Below are 19,928 nucleotides of genomic sequence, written 5' to 3'. Positions count from 1 at the left end.
ACACCTGATTATGTGCCTAGTGAATACCTCACCCAGCAGAAAATTGAGAAAAATAATTATTGCAGTGCAGGAACAAGCTCTAAGCACTAGGTCAATAAAGGCTGGGGTCTACCACACCAGGCAAGACCACCAGGCTGGAATATTATACAAGAACATCTGTGACAAGTCCCTAAATCAAAATGGGACATGCCCCCTAGGGTAGTTAAGAATGTCTGAGCTAAAATCTTGTGGGACTTCCAGATACAGACGGACAAACAGGTGATACTAACGAACTGGACATAGTAGATAGATATTGCTATACCAAATGATTACTATACCAGGAAGAAGGAACATAAAATCAACAAGAAGCTTGAGAAATACCACAGACAGGAGCTAGAGGAAATGAGGAGGGTAAAATCAACAGTGGTATTCGTGGTACTCAGAACACCCAAAGCAGTGGCCTCCAAACTGGGCAAGTGGCTCACACAGGTATCAGGAATGACATCTGAGATCTCTGTCCAGAAGAGCACAGTCCTAGGAACAGCAATGCTGCAAAGGACCCTCATGTTCCCAGGCCTCTGAAAGAGAACCCAAGTTTCAAGGGTAGTTAGTGAAAAAAAAAACAGTTTTAAATTTATGAAAAATTATTCTGTTCTAACACAACTTATGTGTAGAGCACATTTGATCACAGCAGAGTTTATGCAGAAGTTTATGCAAAACTTCCCAGTCCACCTCGTACACCTGAGTGTATGAAAGCATTTTATTCATATTGATTTTTGCATGTTCATCTCTCATAAATTTGCAATTCATCATGACACTAGAGCCAAGTGTTAATGAGTTTTGTATAGCATAAATACTGGAAGCTTACTGCGAGATCATTATCATTAAAACAGATATGGTGTTCAAAACTACGACGATGTACTTGCACTTGTAGTAATTGCACTAGTTGAAAGGGATAAGTCATTTTTAATCTGTGGTTACATTTAGTGTTTTTAAAAGCAGACCAAATGCCAATATATTAACAGCAACAACATCAACATTTTCTGTTTGAAAAAATAAGCTTATTTGGCATCTCATTTGAAGCAAAATGATGTCATTATGACATCCGCATTATAAATATGAAGCTACGATCTGTAGCTGCTTAGTTTGGCATAAACTGGAGAAAGCTGGTCATTCCCAAAGTTAACAAAACCCCCCAAATACCTATAATCTTGTTTTATAGAATGTAATTAGAGCTTTTTTGTGGTGAAAGATCTTCATGGACACTGCAGCCAGTCACTAGCTACAATACATAACATCCCATTTAAAAGCAAAGTAATTTTACACTGTTTGTGTGCAGACTAAGGAGGCCAGATTCAGTTAATTTCTGAGCTTTAGATATGCTGAAATTCTTCATATCTAGAATGCACACTGGTGAAAAGAAGTAAGATTATTTCCCTGTCACTTGTTTTGAAGCACTGATTTTATTAAATTGTCACCCTCACAGCTGGCTGATCTGTTTGGACAATTATGATAAATACTAGCCAGAGCACTTTATGTAGTTTTGACCACTGTGACTATGAATAATGATCAAATTTCACTCACTAGCATTCTAACAACATCTGCTGACATTTGGATATATTGCCATTATCAGCGTAACATAAGTGTGCAATCTTAACATGGGTAACGCACACACTAATCATAACAAGTTTCACGAATTCAAGTGACACCAATAAGGTAAGAGCTGTGCATATTTTGTTTGTGTTGTTAAAACATAAGAACTGTACATTGAGAGTAAGACAATGACAAGTCTTTGTTTATCTCCTTTTCTTGTTTTTATATTGTAGCGTTGCAATTCAGTGGATTTTAAATCCACAATCTGATGCGCTTCAAAACTTTAACACAGATTGTGATCAAGACTTAATTTCCTGCAGTGTGACTTGCAAAAACTTTGAAAACTGTCATTTACACATCACCAATTTATTTCAAAGATAAAACCACTGTAACAGTTAAACAGAAAAGTAAAAGATGATGTTTATAAAATAGAATGGCAATTACATCAACTTACCAGTAATGCAACAGCAACAATAACGCTCATAGCTATATGAAACAGTAATTGAAAAGCATTACAGATTCATCTTATTGGTGGTTTTTGTATCTACAGTGTACTATAATGAAAATGAATCAGTGTAATAGCTTGGCAGCATGATACAGTAGATCAGTAAGCCCTGACAAGTCTCCATCTGCACATTTTCTCTCTCTACAGCCGCAGAGAAGATAAACTGAGGATCCCCAACGGCTGGTTGTGCCACCTAGCCCCTGAAATCATCCAGCAGCTCTCTCCAGAAACAGAAGAGGACAAGCTTCCTTTCTCCAAGCAGTCAGATGTCTTTGCTTTTGGGTGAGAGTCCTCTTACCAGATGCCCCCTAGTTTGTTTGTCCAGACGGCATCCGAGCCTGGAGGATTATAGCAGACTGTTGACAAAGAGGGTTTACAAACTCCAAATATGTGTGTGAACTTAATAAATACTCTGCACCACATGAGGCAACTCTCATTAACACTTTTAAGATCTCATTATAGATAGAGGTTTTTTACTGCTGTACAAAGACTAGTGTACAAAGACATGTATAATATAGTGATCTGATATAATAAATGAATTTTTTATGCTATTTCCAGTCTTTATACATCCATTTCATAAGCATTTACTGGAAATGGGATTAACAGTGTTAAAACCTAATTATGTAAAATTATGATTTTGGCATAGACTCCACTTGGCATTGCTCACCTGATTAATAAACACTTAATCTATGTGATTTAACTGAAATACTGAGTGATTGGATCTATATTTATGATAAAGATGGGCTGGGTAATGCACAAATAAGCAATAGCAGCTGAAAGACAGCAGAACACTGGGGAAGCTAATTGGAGTATAAAATGCACACTGATTAGCGACTGGTGCACCCGTGTGTGTTAAAACCTTATTTGAGCAAATAATGCGAACCAAGAGGGGGTTGCCTTTGCAAATGTGCAAAAGTGATTGAATAATTGCAGGTTGAATAATTGCAATAGTGATGGTGAGAAACTAAAGGAGTTGTCTAAGCAGGAGGACTGAATAGAAGAGAAACTAAACAAGTTTTGTGACTGAAGGTGTGCTCAGACGCATGATGCATTTTTCCATGCGCTCCTTTTGGTCGAAAACATCTCACTGATTTTTTCCATTATTACATACAGATTTCCTGTCTGAGTGTCACTTAGGTTTCTCAAACCAAGGTGTCCTCCAGCTCCTCCTCTGAAGCCCAATTTTAAATTCATCCTAACTTGATTAAAAAAGCCCCCCTGGCTCCTGTTCTTTCTCCAGTGACATTACTGCTTCATTTGAGGGGGTGGACCCTGCTCTGTTGACTCCTAACACAATTGCTTTCTCAGATGGTTCCCCATATGGAGGTCTCATCACTATATTATTCTAAAGGGAAGAAGAGTGCAACACTGGTGCACCATGTCCAGCTGCTCTGTTAGCATTTGTGTTACCTAGAGGTGACCCTCATGGCTTTTTTGCATATTCATCACCAATCAGCCATCATCTTTTTCCCCTTACTCCTGGCAAAGAGCTATTTTTATTCTACTCAAACTCGACACGCAGGAGCAGAATGAAAACACCTTATTTGCACAGGGAAGGTAGTGAATGCTAATTTTCCATGAGTAGTAATTAAAAATGTGCTGTTTTTTAGCTTAATTGTTTTTCAAAAATTTAAACTGACAAAAAGTAATCCACAAAATCATGCTTTTGCACGTATCACGATCCAATTATGCATCATCTACAGCTGCTTATTCAACTGTAAAAATAAAGTTTGTCAGTTTATAGTTGTGCTTGCTCTTGCCTGGATAAGAATCCTCCATAGGTGTTTTTTGAAGACGCTGTTATTCTTATGACCAGATAGTTTAAAACACTGATCCACTTTGCTTCTTTGTCTTCTCAGCACCATCTGGTACGAGTTACACGCACGTGAATGGCCTTACAAGAGTCAACCAGCAGAGGTGATCATATGGCAGATCGGCAGTGGGATGAAACCCAATCTTGCACAAACTGGCATGGGGAAGGAGATATTAGTAAGAGCTTCTTTTTTTTCTTTTTAACTTTTCACTATTTATGAATCACCTTTTCCTTCAAAATCAGCTGCTTTATAATTTTCGTGTTTAAGCACTCGTTGAAAGATTACCTTGCCTGATAAAGACAGGAAGGTTATTTTCACACATGCGGTACATCATCTGTCAGAGCTTTATGTAAAAGTGTAGATGTCTTTACTCCTCTGGCTCCCAGTTGCAAAGTTTATGTAATGCGTGATTGATCCCATGAGAGCAAGTAGCTGTCTAGTGTAATTGTCTCCCCATGAAGCACCCCTGCCTTAGCCAAATTGACTATTTTCAGAGAATGCATTTGGTGTGAAAATTCTCCTGCTGTGTGCTATTGTAAACCAAAATGTTTAAATTAGAAAAAAGATTAAGTAGTGTAAAAATTTTCAAAACATTCTTTGAATTTAATTATTACGTTTTTGTCACTTTTTCTGTTGTTGTTAAGTAAATGAACTTGTGATTTTGCAGATTAAGTAAACTCCAAGTATAACTTCATTTTACTGTACCATTTCTGCTATCTGTCTGCTAGTCCGCACTTGTCTCTTAATAATAGATTTTCCTGAGTAGATGTTCTGTTGTAACGGAGCAAAGTATGTTTACAGTTCATTTGCATAATTGTGTTTTTTAGTTCTTCCTGTTAGAATAGTGATGCTGTGGTAGCATGAATGAAGTGAGCTGTTGGGTTAATTACGGTCCCCATGTTAGCACAGTCAGTAATGTACAGAGTGATACTCTGCTCAGTGCTAAAATGAAGACCTGTGAAGTGAACCTTAAGCTGCTGTGCTGATGCTTGTCAAGCATGAGTCATCGCTTACCATTAAAGTTTCATGCCAGTCAAAGGACTAATGCATCTTTTTAAATATTTTATTAGGAAGTTAATTAGTTAACATTACTTTTGTCTACCTAAAGCAGTGAAATTGTAATATTACATTGTTTAAGTGTAAAAAACTAAATAGATAAAAAAGAAAAAGAAAGAAAATAAAGACACACACACATATGTGTATATATATATATATATATATATGTGTGTGTATATATATATATATATATATATATATATATATATATATATATATATATATATATATATATATATGAGGTTAAATTTTTATTGACTCGAGTATATTAATGTTGACTTCCATGACATTCTGACTCCCAGCTTAGCATGTATGGACACTTTGTTTGAAATGTTAATGCAGCTGCTAGCCCCTTTCCATGATTAGGGATATCCATTTAGTATTCTGATGTGAGGGAAATCTAAACTTGTCATAACATTGCCTCAGGAGGCAGGTGAGGTGGCAGATACTTTAATCACATGGACTTTAAATCAGAGTTTGAGTCCCAACTGGGATGACTTATTCTTTTTTTCCCCTCTTTTTTGCATTTTATTTTACTTTTGCTTTTTCTGCTGCTATTTTGTTAGGTTTTAGTCAATAAATTAAGACTCGGGTCTTTCCCAGCATATATAAAGCATATGTTAAAAGGCACATTTCTCCCATCTGCAAAATGTGGGAGAAATGTTATATGTTGGGCTCGAGAAGAGCTTATGACTTTGTAAATACTTAAATTAAACGGTAATTAAATACTACATGTAGCATAAACACTTGACTTTCAAGTTCATCAACTTGAAAAATTAAAGGCAATCATTTGCTTTAATTTATCTGAGTTCAGTCATCTTATTTGGGTTTACAGTAATGTGAGAAAGGTGACCGGAGACAGTGTCCTGATTCTCCTCACATTGTAATGAGTTTATGTGTAGAAACTGCTCAAGCAATCGCAGGTTGGATTCACCTGAAGTAGATTTTCACATGACACCAACAAAAGGTATTTGAAGAATGCTTTTAATTGAAATTGAAAAATCTCTGTAAAGAGGACAGTGTGCTAATATTTTAAGGGTGTCACGTCAGATTTCACAGTCAGGTTGGAAACACTGTCCGTCTTTGTTTGAAGATTTTATTTGGCTTTGTCTTTGCATTCGTCTTGATAGTCCCTTATGTGGTTGTAAAGTTTGTCAAATGCCATTTGAACGAAAAGATTTCTTTACAGTTTGCACACTTAGGTTGTGTAGCCCAGCTTAAGGAACAAATTTCAATCTTCTTGGTTTAGCTCATATGCCAGCCAGCCTTGTTTGCATGTATGAAATGTAATCAAAACCATTGCTGGGTCTGCTTGTGTTACAGTTCACTATCAGATAATCAGGCCAAATTACACCAACTAGCTTCATGAAGTTTTTAGACAACCTGGACACACCTGTTTCTTTCATCACATAAGCATCTGAAAAAGATCAAATAATTAGTTGTTTTTTTTTCTGTGTCTTTGCTTTCCAGGATATTCTGCTCCTCTGCTGGGCGTACAAGCCAGAGGAGCGACCCAGCTTCTCCAAGCTGGTAGATTTACTGGAAAAGTTGCCAAAAAGGAACCGCCGCCTTTCCCACCCAGGGCACTTCTGGAAGTCAGCTGAGTATGTCAAATAAGTTAGGGACATAAAACGGCAAACAATCAGCAAGTATAAAAAAGCAGCCGCCATAACTCCACATAAATAACCCACCTCCTTAAAGAATGCACTGAATCCAAAAGCCAGCCCAGTGATGAAAACTGCCCGTGCTGTGTGTATTTTCATGGAATGTTGGCATGTGTGTGTACAGATACGTTGACTGTCCAGTTTCTCAAAGCAGTCGGGACTCATATTTTCTTTGGTTTGATTCACACCATACTGGATATATTTCCTTTATCTTTTTGTCTTTTACTATTGACTTGTTCCCGTCATTATATTTATTTCTTGGCTGTATCTTGCTTGTAATTTCAAACAGATCACGTCATCCTGGACTTAAAAAAAAGTTTTGAACAAATGTTGTTTTTTGTGTTTTTTCCATGTTTTATTCTCGTTTGGTTCGAATGAGTGTAAACGTTGTACATCACATATTGTATATATTCATAACATTATGTTGCCATTCCTTATGTCTGTCAAATGTGTAGACCATTTTGTCAGCGTTACCTCATTGTCTCATGTGTGGATGTCCAGGTTTCATCTTTGTCTCAAATGTTTTGTCTAACTGAAAATGCCCTTTTATTTACACCGTACCATTTGAATGTGAAGAAGCCAGCATCCCTGTTTGTGTGGGGATGTGTTGGCCCAGTTCTTTGATGGGAGACTGTTCTCTGATCAGCCTGTGCTTTGAATATTGCCTGTGAACATAAGCTAGATGTTTGAACAATAACAGCCTTTGGAAAAAAAAGAAAAAGAAAAAAAAAGCCACCGGTCAGACCAGGAATCCCCTACTTGACGATGTTCTGTGAAATTGCTGACACTTGAAATGTAGTTTTCGTCAGCTGAACTAATTACCTTTCGGTAGTGCTATCACTGAGCCCCCCCCCCCCAAAACCATTCCCCAGTTCCCATAAATCATTGTATATTATTTTTCTTTAAATAGATAATGGCAGATAACAGTATAATATAGATCCAAAGCTTGTTACAGTGTAGTCGGTACAGTAATTTTAAGTTATTTTAAAGCTGTAGACCCTAATCACAAAGTTTTACAAGTTACACATTAGTTTTCTCAATATGTGTATCCAATGGGAAAGATTTAAAAAGCTTAAAATCCCCATCTCTGCACTGAAGTGACTGTTGGACATGGATTGAGAAAAATGTGGCTTCTGAATAGCAAAATAAAATTTAAATAAAATAAAATTCAAATAAATTCTTCCTAATCTTAAATATTTATTGAAATCCCTCCCTCTGCACTGTTCTCGGATGGCAGGTTTTAAGATCTACTCTTCCAAGCTGAATAAATAATCTTGTAATCAGCTGTGTGTTCAAAATGAATTTTACAGGCAGCTTGACTGCATCCATATCTGAGAAGAGATGCATACAAATGATACATTCTTGTAAGATGTAGGTAATTAAAGCAGGACTTTGCAACTGTTGTTGAGGAGTTACGAGATAATGCTAAAGCTACTTCTTCCAGTATTGCATAAATTGGTAAATCTGCTTTTTGCTAATATCAGCCACCGTAAGTTATGGTTGCACCGCTCTTTGCATTGCTAAAAAAATTATCATTTGTAAGATTTTAGTTCATTCTCAGCTGGTATACAGAGTCAGTGTGATTTTTTTAGCTACCTGCTCCTTATGAATATAACAGAAATATGGCATTCCTTGTGAATGCAAGAAGATAAAATGTAATGTTCCTCTCTGATGGTGACTTAAAAATCTTTGTTTGCCCTTAGATGTTGTTTTAAATATACCTGCCATCAGATGCTATAAAAGTTCTAAAGGATAAGAAAAACTGGAGCAGTAGAAAATGAATATATGTCTTTATTTGCTGTGATAATTGGCAAGATTTGATAGTGTTAACTTCTTTGCCAGGTTTATTGTTTAATTAGACATAACAGCTTTTCCATCTGCGTCTACGATGATGGCTTTGAATGGGTTATTTTTGACAACAACACTGGTATAAAGCTGACTGTGGAGCACATTCAAAAATAATCTGAAACTTGCAATCATGTAACTTAAATCTGGCTGAATTTTCCCTTTAACATATCAGGAAAATAAATAAATAAAACATATCAGGATGCTGAAGACCACCCCTGGCCATTTTTCTACTTCATACTGTATATCAAAATATATTTTAAATGTATGTTATAGAGAACTAGCTAAGTCATATCACCATGAAATTGGAAGCTGTGGCATAGTTTGAGCTGTACACTGCTTGATTCTGTCTAGCCACGTTGAATAGATGGAGACAATCCAGTCATGTTAAATAGCCATTTTCACCTCATTATATACACATCTGCCAGTGTTGGAAAATGCATACAAACAATCTGCTGCTGTTTTTGGGAGTCTGTCTGTCTATTTTGGAATTGCTCAGATTCAAATATTGTAAGTGGATCATTTATATTTGTACTGTTTACAACTTTAAAGTGCATGAGATGGACTATCAAAGATTGATTCTTGTTAAGAAAAAAAAATCCTTCAATACTATATATAAAAAGTATGTGAGCATTTTTCTGATGACCTGTTGTCCATTGAGCAGTTTGATCTCAAATTTTACATCAGGCTTTGCAAAACTTTTCAACAGCTTTGTTCGAGAGAATGATTGTTGCAGCATATTTATAGATTATATAAATGATTATACTAGAATTAAAATTTAAAAAGTTACGACCTGTGCACATGCTAAAGTTGACAACAAACCGACTGGACAACAATCAAAGATATAACATTAGTGCCAAGTGTACATAACAGATTGTAGACAATGTTTTATCGTCACTTGCCGTGATAATAATATTCCTTGTGAACTTTTTGAACTTTTTCTTTTGAATGTATAAATTGTGTTGTGTTTTTTGTTGCCTTTGTTATCTGTTCATTTTAATTTATTTCCTTCATTTTCCTTCTAATTGCATAAGCATTGATGCTGTGTTGTTTCTTTTCCTTGATTCCATCCCTGTAATGTAGATGATAGCTCCAAAAAGCTTGTATTTAATGATGCCTTATGGTCCATGGCTTAGTGATGAGTAGATTTTGATCACAAGCTCTTTTATTTGCACTCATCCTTTAAAAAGTGTATGACAATAAAAAGATGTTTTCATTTTGGACGTTTTCTCTTTCTTTTATGACATCTTTTATCTTAGTCGACCCTTATCCATATTTTATGTTGGTTCAATTTTTTAACACATCTTCACAAACAAATGCACTTCCTAAAATTCAGTCATATATAGTAAAAGTAAAATGAAGATTTCGATGATCTGCTCTCAATTTCTAATAAACTGTCATAATAAAATTGAAATATCTATTTTATATAATTTGCAGGCTTATAAGATGGCTGTTAGTCACATAGAACAGTAGCTTTAGTCAATGTGCTGTTTCTATGGTGGAAAAATAATACAGAGATGAAGATAAAATACCAATGAACCATCGCAACTCTTAACATCCTGTTTTTTATTGTAAGATGCTGTGCAGTGAGATAGTGCCAAAGCACGCAGCCACTCTGCAGGTGCTCACAAGCTAAATGAATTCTCTAGTTGTTGAATGTTCCCAGCTGTCCATCCTTTGGAAAAAAAAAATAACTGAAGCAATCAGCAGCACATAATTGGAGTGAAAACAAATTTAAAGTGATATTCTTTCAAGAAAATCTTGTAAGAATAGGCTAAAACCAACTTCACATCCACAACAAGATCTATTAAATGAGCCGTTATTTTAAGAGGTTAAAGACATCAGTTGAAATCTACAGGTTCATTTCTACTTTTTCTACCGGTGAACTGTTTCCATGACACTCATAAACTAAGTTTAGCTGGGTCTGTCATGTGGAAATGCCTCAGCCTGCATGCAGTAAGATAACAACACAATCCATTGCCCTTTTTAGAAAATCAAAAATAAATGGGTAATTCATTAAAAGTCCTGGTTCGATCCCCCAGCTCTCTCTGTCCTGGTCGTTGTGTCCTTGGGCAAGACACTTCAACTACCGCCTACTGGTGTTGGCCAGAGGGGCTGATGGCGCGATATAGCAGCCTCGCGTCTGTCAGTCTGCCCCTGGGCAGCCTTGGCTACAGCTGTGGTTTGCCTGCACCAGTGAATGAATGAATAGTGGAATTATAAAGCGCTACATAAATGCAATCCATTATTAAATAATGTACATCCCCAACTCTAAATGAGCTCAGATAACTAAAAATAAAAGGAAACTGCAGTGATTTGCAAATTTCATAAACTCCAATTTAAATTTCATGGCAGCAGCACATCTCAAAAAAGCTGGGATTTGGTCATGTTTACCATCCCCTAACAGCCATAAACACCTGTGAACTGAGCAGACTAATTGTTGGAATTTTGGGTGAGGAATGCTGTCCTATATGTCTTAGGATTCAAGCTATTCAGCAGTCGTAGGTCTTTTTTTGTATTTGTGTTTCATAATGCACCAAATGTTTTCAGTTAGTGAAATGTGTGGACAGCAGGCAGGCACTAACACACACCAATACTACCAGAGACGCAGACTTTTGAACTGAGTGCTGATAATAAATCAGATGATCCCTCTCCTCTGCAGTCCAGACGATGCAGTGTCTATGCTTACCAAAACTAATTTCAAATTTGGATTTGTCTGACTACAGAACAATTTTCCTCTTAGCTGCGGTCCATTTTAAACAAGCATATATGGCCCAGAGAAGATACCAGTGTTGCTGGATGATGTTCACATATGGCTTCTTCTGTGCATGATGAAGCTTAACATTTACAGGTGCCATGTCGAACTGTGTTCACAAACAGTGTTTTCTGGAAGTGTTCCTGAGCCCATGCAATGATTTTCATGACAGGCTTATGCCTGTTTTTAATGCAGTGCCACTGAGGAACTGAAACTCAAGAGCATCTGGTATTAATTTGTCCCTTATCCCATGTACACATAGATTTATCCCTATCCTCAAAATCCTTCATTGACATTATGTACTGTAGGTTATGATTTACAGTCATTGCAAGTTTATGTTGAGGAACAGTTTTCTGAAATTGTTCCAGAATTTGTAATGCAGTTCGGGGTTGTTGTTTTTTTTTGTTTGGTTTTTTTTTTCTTTTTCTTTTTTGCAGATAGGTGAACTTCTGCCTGTTTTTACATCTGAGAAACTTTTCTTCTCAAAGATGGCACATCATTCTGTTGCCAATTAACCTTATTAGTTGCAAAATGTTGCTACAGCTGTTTCTTTTTTAGTACCACTTACTTTTCCAGTGCTTTGTTCTCCTATCCTGACTTTTTTGAGATGTAGGGTTGACATTAAATTTAAATTGAGCTAATATTTTTCTTATATTGGTGCATTTTCTCAGCTGAAATATTTGATGTTTTCTATAATTACTGTGAATGAAATACGAGGGTTTTTTTGGGGAAAGGACAGTAGACTGTATCAGTTTGTCCTTGTCTTGAAGTCTTTTGTCCCCTAAAATGAAAAGAAACCATTTATTTCAAAGGGTGTAGGAAGGCAATGATGAAAGATCCCCATCGACACTAACATCTGACTTCAACAATTCTTGATGAAGATATCAAGATAATAATCATATAACAATGCGCGATGTGCAAAAATGGGGTCATTGATTTCAATGAACATTTATCTTAACTTTTCACATCTCTGTGATACTTTTTTGTGTACCTTGGTTAGAAGCTTATTCATAGCACATTTTAGACAAACATAAGGAAACCAAGGATATTGAGGCGACTTTTGTTGTGATTTGGCGCTATATAAATAAAATTGAATTGAATTGAATTGAATTGAATATTGAATATATCAACTTTATATACGTCAGAATTACTTTGAACATGTATCGTGGCATTCACATCAGTGAAGCTGTTCCAATAGTACAAAAATTCTTTCATTTATTTCCAGTCTTTCGTGCACAAACTGGCATACTGATGATAGTGTGTGCATGTGTGTGCAAGTATCTGTGTCATACAGTGTCAGACCTGTGACTCACTGGTTGAATAGACAGAATGAGTTAGTGAGGGCATGGAGCAGAAAAATGAAATGATAGATAGGTGGACAACCAGCCCTCCTCCTCTACATCCAACATTAAAGTCCAGCCTCAGTCACCGAAGTGTAAAAAATCCACATCACCAATCTCAGGAAGGCCTGAAGCCCACCAGAGCATGAATGTTTGGTTTCTGTCGACATTCTTAAAAGTGTTAAAACCTGATAAGGTTCAGTGCATTTCTTGTTATAGTATATACTGACATAAGAAGCAAAAATAAAAACATCAGGGATTCACAAGGTCATTAAATTAAATATGTTCCTTTGCTGTGATTATTGTGGATAATCCACTTGATGGCTATCATGATAAAATCCTAATTAAAAAAAAGAAACAATAATAACACAGCTCCTTAACAAAACCTAAAGGAACAATGGATTTGCAGGCTTAACAGCTTTCTAAAGTGATACGCAAGTTCTTGTAAATACTAAGTTGTAATTTTTTCTGTGCTCAACATTTCATAAATAAGATCTGAAAATATTGAGGTTTGAAAAAGTTATTGTCAAGACTGTATAAAAGCAAGTGGATGCTTTCATATTAAAATAATACTTTTAATTTAATTCAATTAGGAAATTATTCCTTATTATTGGAAAAAAATCACATTCCTGCTATAAATGTAAAGTTATTTCATTTAAAATAAAATGTTTTTCTGATGTTTGTATTGGGTTGATACCTTTGATCATGTCTTTGTAATATTTTGTCCATCATCTTCATTTTTTATTTATTCCATTTTGAGATCGTTGTACTTTCAGAGGTAATCATAAGGAAAATATACTGTAAGAGCAACACGGCCGCAGGTAATAAAACTAAAAAATACTTTCCATATACTGAATATTGATGGTCCTCATGGCAGCACAAAACAGGAACCATGCACTATAATAAAGGGAATGGAAAATTATACACTATATTCTCAGCAGAATTTCAATGAAGTTTAATTGCAGAGTGATTTAGAGGGTGTAACCAAAGATGTATTATGAGAATTGAATGTGTTTCAAAATGACACAAAAATCACTGCAAAGGTAGCTGCTCTTTTGGTGTATAAGCTAAAACAATTTTTCTCCCTAAATGATTGGCTATCATAGAAGGATACAGAAAAACTGTGGTATGGGTTAATGCAGAAGAAATCCAAAGTTATTTGCAAAATGTGTTTATTTATATTTAGCCCCAAGAACAATTTCTCCATAACCTCAACCAACGTGCCATTCTTGGCTAAACATAGTCACATATGGTATACGATCCACCCCAAACTCTTCCCATTCAATCATTAAAAATAGGGGTAAAAAAGTAAAAATATTGCCACTGAAATTGATCCAGCCACCAGTTGCGTTGCACCTAAACGTGCAAACATAGTTGCGTCAAAGCCTATTTGTCATGTAATGTTCTTCTTGGCACTTCATTGGCTTAATGAGGCTAATTATGCCAACTCTGTGCTCACCTTTGCAAATATAATATAGGTCTACAAAAACACACAGCATAAATATTTCGAAAATAGCAAATTTAGATTAGCTCTGTCACACAGCCTCCAAGGACTGCAGGGCTCTCTTTATTCATTTAAAGACACCCACATGGTTTATTATGCTGGAGATGTATTTCATTAGATCAGGGGCTTGGAAGTCAAACAGAAAGAGAGAGCAAGAGTGAGAGAGAAAGAGAGCAGAAGAGCTACAAAGTGTGCCATACAATGGGGATGTCCTAAAGGTTTAGCTTGCCTGAGCCAAAAGTCGTGCCAGTTAGAAAATACTCATTAAGCCTTGAAGCTTAACCCCCCCCCCAAGACAAAACAGACTGGCAACACCTGTGTGTAAGCACTAAATCCCATGCAAAAGTGGGACTCATTCAGTAGGGAAATAAACTTAAAACTTCTATCATAAATATTCCCGTCAAATGAGGTGAAAATATCTAAATAATTGCAACCAGCAGGGTAGTCTGTGTGACATGTTTGGGGAAGAAGTTTTTGGTGGTCAAACTGTGGTAATTTCACATCATGCTCAAGAGCCTGAGAGTGGTTCACTGCCTGACATCCACTTGGCAAACCCACACTGGTTGAACTGTAGATCCCAAAAATAAATCTTACATAATCCAAAGGATGGAGGATGTGACCCTGTCTTCCCCTCCAGCAGGCCCTATGCTGGCCCATCTGGCTGATAATGTGTAACAACAGTGCTTCTCACAAAGATCCATTGTCACTTTCATGGACGCAAAGTTTGGATGTCTTATCTGCACAACATATAGAAATAACTGCTTTAAATCTGCTACAAGTCTGAAGGCACAAACCTTCACATCTTGACAGTGCATCAAGATCTGAAGACTTACATCAATTCTGAAAAGTGTCAGTATGTGACAACTTGAAAGAGACTGTTTGGAATACAGTTCTAGGATGTGTTTAATTTGATTTCCATGTGTTCTGCATTGTTAGATGACAGCAGTTTGACATCTAACAGTGTGGACTCCTGTTGTGCTTTGTGTTAAGACGTTGAATTTAATCTTGTTTTTGTTTTCCTTCCCCTTCCTGCTCCAGGCTGTAATGGAGACATCGATGGGACAGTGTCTTTGTGTGAAGCTCGTCCTCAGCTCTGCTCACATCTGCTCCACCGCCTGCCTGCCTGCCCTGCCACCCACCTACCCACCCTCTCTTGTCCCACCTTGCTTCCACAACCCCCACCTTTCCTGCTCCTTCTTCTTGCTCCAGCTCTTACACGTTCCCCCTCATGCCTGAATGGACCCTTTAGCGGTCAGTATTGGCCCACTTTCCCAGAGTGGGTGACAAAACACACCGCAGACTTTCAAACAGAGAGGCCTTTCTCCGCTCTATGCCTGAAGCCCTTCCCTAAAACACCCTGTGTCTTTCTGTTGAACACTTTCAACAATCCATACACCACCATTCATGCTACGTTGCAACTCATTTTCAGCTGCAAGTATGTTCTCCAGTATCATAACTGTGCAACATATCCTTCTTAGCTTTTTAAGCTTTGCTCTTGGGGGACATTTTCACGGCAGCTCGCTACAAAATTGTTAACTGCAACATTTCATTTTGCAAGTTGTTTTTTGTTGTTGTTGTTGTTGTTTGTTTTGTTTTGATATTTCTGACACTTTAAACTGATTTGTAAATCATTTTTGAAGGCCCTAACCCTACCCAAATTATGTATAATTTCCACTGCACCACTTGATTTTTCATTTTTTTCTGGATTTCTGTGCTTGTAACCAGTAATAGTCCCACACTTAAGCTAACAAACTTGGCCTCTAGAAATACCAATAACATGTTTCAAACTTGCCACAAAAAATGCATTTCTATAAAACATACTGAGAACAATGAAATAGAATGTCTGCAGCGAATGAATAACTCAGATGTAGTATGACACAAAGCTTTAGTCAGTGTTTCAAGATCGCTGTTTTGTTTTAATTTAAGGGCAAAATGTCTTAAAAAACCACTGTAAGGTCTGCTCTTATTTAACCACACATGCTGTCACTGCTAAAATACAGACATAAATGCTTGCCTTTGGCATCACAACGGCAATATAAATTATAGAACAAAACCCACCGTCAACCCCAGCCATACAGCACTTGCAGATTATGCCAGTACATACATGTTGCACTACTACAAAATGTAGTGCTTCATACACTTGACATTGCCTGTACGCAGGCTTCATAAGTTCCCATATGTAAAATTTCTAAGAGGCTGGGTTGATGTGATTCTTAACATCAAACGTCTGAACATTCTGCACACAACTTGTGGCCACTAAGCAGCTGTATCTGTGCAGTTGGGAGGTCAAGTGCCTTTTTCAAGGACATCTCAGCAGCAGGGGTTAGGAAAGCAAAAAGGTGACTCTTTTTTGTCACTCATATTGTCCCAGTTGATTTTCGGCTTTTCTATCTGAATCCAAATGTGAGAACTTTACTGGTTGTACAAACCAGAAATCATCACATCAGACAGTTTTCTATTTCTCTTCTTGCACAGAGAAATTATAGATTGAAAGAAAGCTTTGCATTTCAAAATCTAATCCAAGATTTTCAAATTTACCAGGCAAGTTTGAACAAGTCACTGCTTTTGAAAAAAAATGGAGAGGTGCAGTGCTGGTGGAGGGAATCAAACCTTCCAATGAGAGCATCTCAGTTTAATTGATTCCATTACATGGTCTACTAACTTAGAAATCGACACACCCATTTGTCTGGAGTGACAAATTAATCTCTTCCAAGTGAGTGAAGAAGAATGGAATGAATTCCAAAAACTCCATACCCACGAGACGAATGTTAAAATACCTCTGCTGATATTCACATCCAGTGAAATGAATGTGAGTTTTTGCTTTTCTCTGAGAGATTTGCTTCTACAATATTCGAATCTGTGAGTGATGAGAGATGTTTTTGAAGCTGTGTACATGCTATGTGAGCATATTACAGAAACAAAAAATGTGCTATTTGGACAGAATATTTATATTTGTGTTTATGAAAGACAAGACAATATTTGAAACTTTCCCCACACATGCAGGTGTCTAATGACCTCACAGCTATGCAATGAAAGCAATGGACATAAATAATCATCAGTGACAGTTTTGTGTTTTGTATTTATTTAGCAGTCAGAGTCAACTTTTGTCTTTGAGTACACCTGTAACATTTACATAGAACTGATGGATGGTGTCACTTTTTTTCATAGTGCAGAAAATTGGATTATATCCAATTATCCAAATATCCTCAAAGGATGATGTTTTGCTAATTAAGATGGAGCTTTCAGTGACCTCCCTGTGCACTCTTTAGTGAGAACACTTAAAGCCACATCCACCATAAGCTTCACTACTAGAAACATATAAGTGTCTACAGAGGCTGCCTGCAGAATACTTTTAAGGATTGGTGCTGTACTGCTCAGTTCATGGCCACAACATAGCTAAATATGGCATAGTGCTCTATTGTTCCCTTTGCAAAGAATTCAAATGTAAACTTGTCCGTCCTTGGACAAAATGAATTAGAATTGTTCTGCCTGAAATTGCTTTGCAGTTGTTTGTTTGAATGGCTACTTTTATATGCACACAATAATGCCATTATTACCAATAATGTGAGCAAAGCATGAGCCTGATTAAGCCTTTGACGTGGTTTCATACTGTGACAGCACCCCCCACCCCTCCCCAATTAATGAAATCTTTTTTGTGATTGATGTATTATGTTTGTGTGTGTGTGTGTGTGTGTGTGTGTGTGTGTGTGTGTGTGTGTGTGTGTGTGTGTGTGTGTGTGTGTGTGTGTGTGTTAAAGTGAAATGATGGCTGAACATAAAAGGGGCAAGTTTTTTTGTTGGTTTGGTTTGTTTTTTTTCTTTTCAGTATGCTCCACTAAAAAGCTTGAGGCAGTGGCAACCAAGAGACACAAACAAGCTCTTATGTTATGTGCATCCTGCCTGGAGCTGTACTGCCTTTTCACTGCCTTAGTTTTACACCTGGAACAGGATCTCTTAAAGAAATGACAACTTTTCTGTTCCATGTGTGTCCTGGCATTAAAGGATGTATGTGGTGAGTCTATTTTTCTAGCAATCAAGAATTTCCAAGAAATAAAATACTTGTTAGTTCAAGTCTCACTTCCCTATCTTGTGGTAATAGTTTTATTTAATAATCCAAGATTTTAAAAAAGACCAATTTATATACTTTCCATTTTTCATGTAAAAATCTCCACCATGTCTTTGGTATTAATTTAAATTGTGAAGCGAACATCAGCCACACTAGTGAGAAGTCTGAAAGTCCTAGCTGGGGGAAGCTGATTTAGCATAGTGCTTTTCAGACAATGAAGTATTCTGCATCCTGTGTGAGTGTACACAATGTGGTCAGAGGACAACCACCATTAGACCTATTTCTCAGCAGTTCCTCTTAATCTTCCTACATGCACTTGGCTAATAGGGCACCGTGGAGATCAAACACTGTGGCAGGGCTTCAAAAAATGATTCACAGAAGAAGAAAGGCAGCACCAGACTGCAAAATGAGGTGTTCTTAGCTCCTCTGCATGCCTAATTGATCAATGAAATATTTTCAGGTGACCCAAAACACAGTGATCCATGTAAACCAACTTTCCATGACAAATACAGATGAGTACATGCAGTTGAGAAAATGAGAAGGTGATTATTTTGCTGCTGAGAACTGTTCATGGTTCACTGTCGAGAGCATCGAGGACAGACAAACAAGGCAGGCTCAGAGAAGTGGAACTCTGGATACATATAAGGCTGATGTGTAGGCTAAACATGTGAGAATGATGCAGCCTTGTAGTGTGATGAGGAATGCTGAGAAACACCACGAAAGTGTTTCAATCTGACTGTTATACCAGGGAGTGCATTGAAAGGGCTTCTTACAATACTTCTGTCATTTTTTTCCCAGAGTTTTGTTTGGAAAGATTTAAACTCAACTATCTGTCATCAAATGAGTCAAACTTGAGAATGTACAGGATGATGTCAAATACAAGCAGCTTTTCCAAAAGGAGAGAACATATTATCCTGAATTTACACAACAACCTCCTTTCTGATGACAACTGCTCATACTGCTGATTCAAATGTACTCTGAATCTGTCTTTAGCATTTGAGTGGATACTGTTTGTTGTATATGAGTATTATTTTTGTCCAGGCCTCATGTCACTCTAAAGCATATCTTTTTTGCTTCTTTTGTTGCCATTATTACCTTAAAATGCTTGGCTGCAACTGTCATAATGCAACACTTTGATGCCCCCCCCCCTCCCCCCCCCCCTCCAGATTTCTGATTTTGATTATGAAAAAAAAAAAAATCATACATTTTTTCATCATCAAAGTCACCGTCATGTTGTTTGTGGTCATCAGCGTTATCATCCTCATAACAACATCAGCAAAAACACATAATGTTGTCCTCATTCAAAAGAGCCTATCTATCATTCAAGCTTGTAATGGAACTTCATTTGTATAATTTGTACAGTAAAGTTTATAAAAGTTTTCTACCCTTTCAAAAATGATTTAGTTTCTGCTGTTCAACTGAATGTCAAAGAAAAAATACATTTGCAGGCCTTGATATAAAGTTTGTGTTTTTTGTGCAGCATTTGGGTTTGTTCTACTGTTCATAAGAGGAAAAAAAAAGTCAATAAAAAATTTAAGTGATAAGTTCATGCTGTTTGTGTGAAGTTTGCATCTGACATCTAAAAGTGTGAAATATGACGAAGCACCTGCCCTTAAGAATACCACTGAAGTCCACTGACTTTATTTATTCAAGTTTTTGTCTTGTTTGCTCTGCAAGAATAGATTGATGGAAAAGAGAGAGAAAAAAAAAAAGAGCAAACAGTATGACTCACGTTAGGCCCCAAGACATCATTAACGTTGCTATTAATGCAGCTTATGTTGCACTGACATTAGAGTTAGAAAGCTCA

General features: G+C 36.8%; 1 protein-coding gene across 3 annotated transcripts in view; it reads left to right on the top strand.

Moving 5' to 3' along the window:
* The window catches only part of ksr2 (kinase suppressor of ras 2), a 130,646-nt gene extending 110,976 nt beyond the window's left edge, over positions 1–19,670 (top strand). For 2 of the 3 annotated variants that reach the window (XM_084947453.1, XM_084947451.1), the window contains 3 exons: positions 2,225–2,359; positions 3,937–4,066; positions 6,418–9,679. In XM_084947453.1, coding sequence (XP_084803579.1) covers positions 2,225–2,359; positions 3,937–4,066; positions 6,418–6,564 — 412 coding nt within the window. In that variant the 3' untranslated portion in view covers positions 6,565–9,679. Of the gene's footprint in view, positions 1–2,224; positions 2,360–3,936; positions 4,067–6,417; positions 9,680–15,093 lie in introns of those variants that run through there. The other variant, XM_084947452.1, reaches the window with a different exon arrangement.
* The last annotated feature ends 258 nt before the right edge of the window (positions 19,671–19,928 follow it).

Source organism: Perissodus microlepis, chromosome 12 (assembly GCF_051167445.1).
Source record: "Perissodus microlepis isolate ML-2025 ecotype Zambia chromosome 12, ASM5116744v1, whole genome shotgun sequence".
Classification (NCBI taxonomy): Eukaryota; Metazoa; Chordata; class Actinopteri; order Cichliformes; family Cichlidae; genus Perissodus; species Perissodus microlepis.
This window is presented reverse-complemented; position numbering and strand designations above follow the sequence as displayed.